The 1,341-nt window shown below is 40.6% G+C and overlaps 1 protein-coding gene across 1 annotated transcript; it reads left to right on the plus strand.

Annotated features, from left to right (window-relative positions):
* Positions 1–114: 114 nt before the first annotated feature.
* Positions 115–1,335, plus strand: LOC107682916 (interferon-induced protein with tetratricopeptide repeats 5-like; the record flags this gene model as incomplete). The annotated part of the gene is made up of 1 exon (XM_016479030.1): positions 115–1,335. A coding segment is annotated over one exon (1,221 nt), but the record flags the coding sequence as incomplete, so codon positions are not given.
* Positions 1,336–1,341: the final 6 nt, after the last annotated feature.

Below are 1,341 nucleotides of genomic sequence, written 5' to 3' on the forward strand. Positions count from 1 at the left end.
CTAATTGTCAATCATCTTTGACGATAGTGGTCCTGACAGAAACTACAGTCCGTGACTCATACAAATAGAATGTGTTTAAATCATTATTTCATCAGCTTCTCCTTCTGTTTTCAGTCTTAAAGGTACCTTAAAAACCAAACTGCTTCTGCAGGAGTGCCATTTTACTTGGTCTCTAAGAGAAGAAGAAGACTTTGTTCTCTATGATTTACTGAATCGTCTTGAGGAACAGATTCAGTTGGAATCTGACGAGGCAAGAATAACACGAGCTTACAGCAGCATTGGATTTGTTCTGTATCTCTATGGCTACCAGCAGGAAGCACTCGTAAGTCTGCAGAAATCAGTGCAGCTTGCAAAAGAACACTACAAAGACAGTGATGAAGTTCTTATTGTTACCTATGGAGACCTTGCCTGGTTGCATTATCATATGAATGAATTCTCTATATGTGAAGATTACTTGAGAGAGTTAGAGAAGATCCGCAGAAAATGTTCTGAAGGATTCACTTATACTGTTGAGGTGCTCAGAGAAAAGGGTTGGACTTTTCTTAAATTCTCTTACAAATACTACAATGCTGCAAAGGAATGCTTTAGACAGGCCCTTGAAATGAACCCAGATGACAGTGATTTAAATGCAGGCTATGCTATTGCAATGTACCGCACAACAAAAGACACCTCTGACTCTTCAAACTCGCAAACAATAAAACAGCTTGAAATAGCTGTAGAGCTTAATCCAGATGATGCTGTTCTGTTAGTGTTTCTAGCCTTGAGAATGCAGCATTACAAAGATGATAGGAAGAAACCCGAAACTGCACTGAAGAAGGTGATTATGGCACTGATGATGTCCCCTGAAAACCCACACGTCATAAGATACGCAGCAAAATTTTGCCGCCAATTAGGAAACATGGACGCTGCCATTACTCTACTGGAAGGAGCCCTGCAGTCTACCCCAAACTCAGCCTTTATACACCATCAACTGGCTCTGTGTTACAAAAGCACAAAAATATTCCTGGAAAAAAAATATAGGACACAAGGTAAAGCAGGGTTTGATTTTGAAGAATCTAATGAAAAACAGCAATACCTGGATCAGTGCATCGAGCATCTGGAAAAGGCAGTTTCCCTAAAGCCTTCTTTCGTTATTGCCGCGGCAGATTTAGCACTGCACTACGGACAACGTGGTAGTTTTGAGGAAGCTGAGATATTTTTTGAGAAAGCATTTAAAATGGCGAATAATGAAAAGCAGTACTTGCCGAACGTTCATTGTTTATATGGCAAATACCAGCTCTATACCAGAAGATCTGAAGAACTGGCCATCCATCATTTCATGCAAGGCCTGAGGCTGCAGCC

This window comes from Sinocyclocheilus anshuiensis, unplaced genomic scaffold, assembly GCF_001515605.1.
Source record: "Sinocyclocheilus anshuiensis isolate Anshui unplaced genomic scaffold, SAMN03320099.WGS_v1.1 C32718232, whole genome shotgun sequence".
NCBI lineage: Eukaryota > Metazoa > Chordata > Actinopteri > Cypriniformes > Cyprinidae > Sinocyclocheilus > Sinocyclocheilus anshuiensis.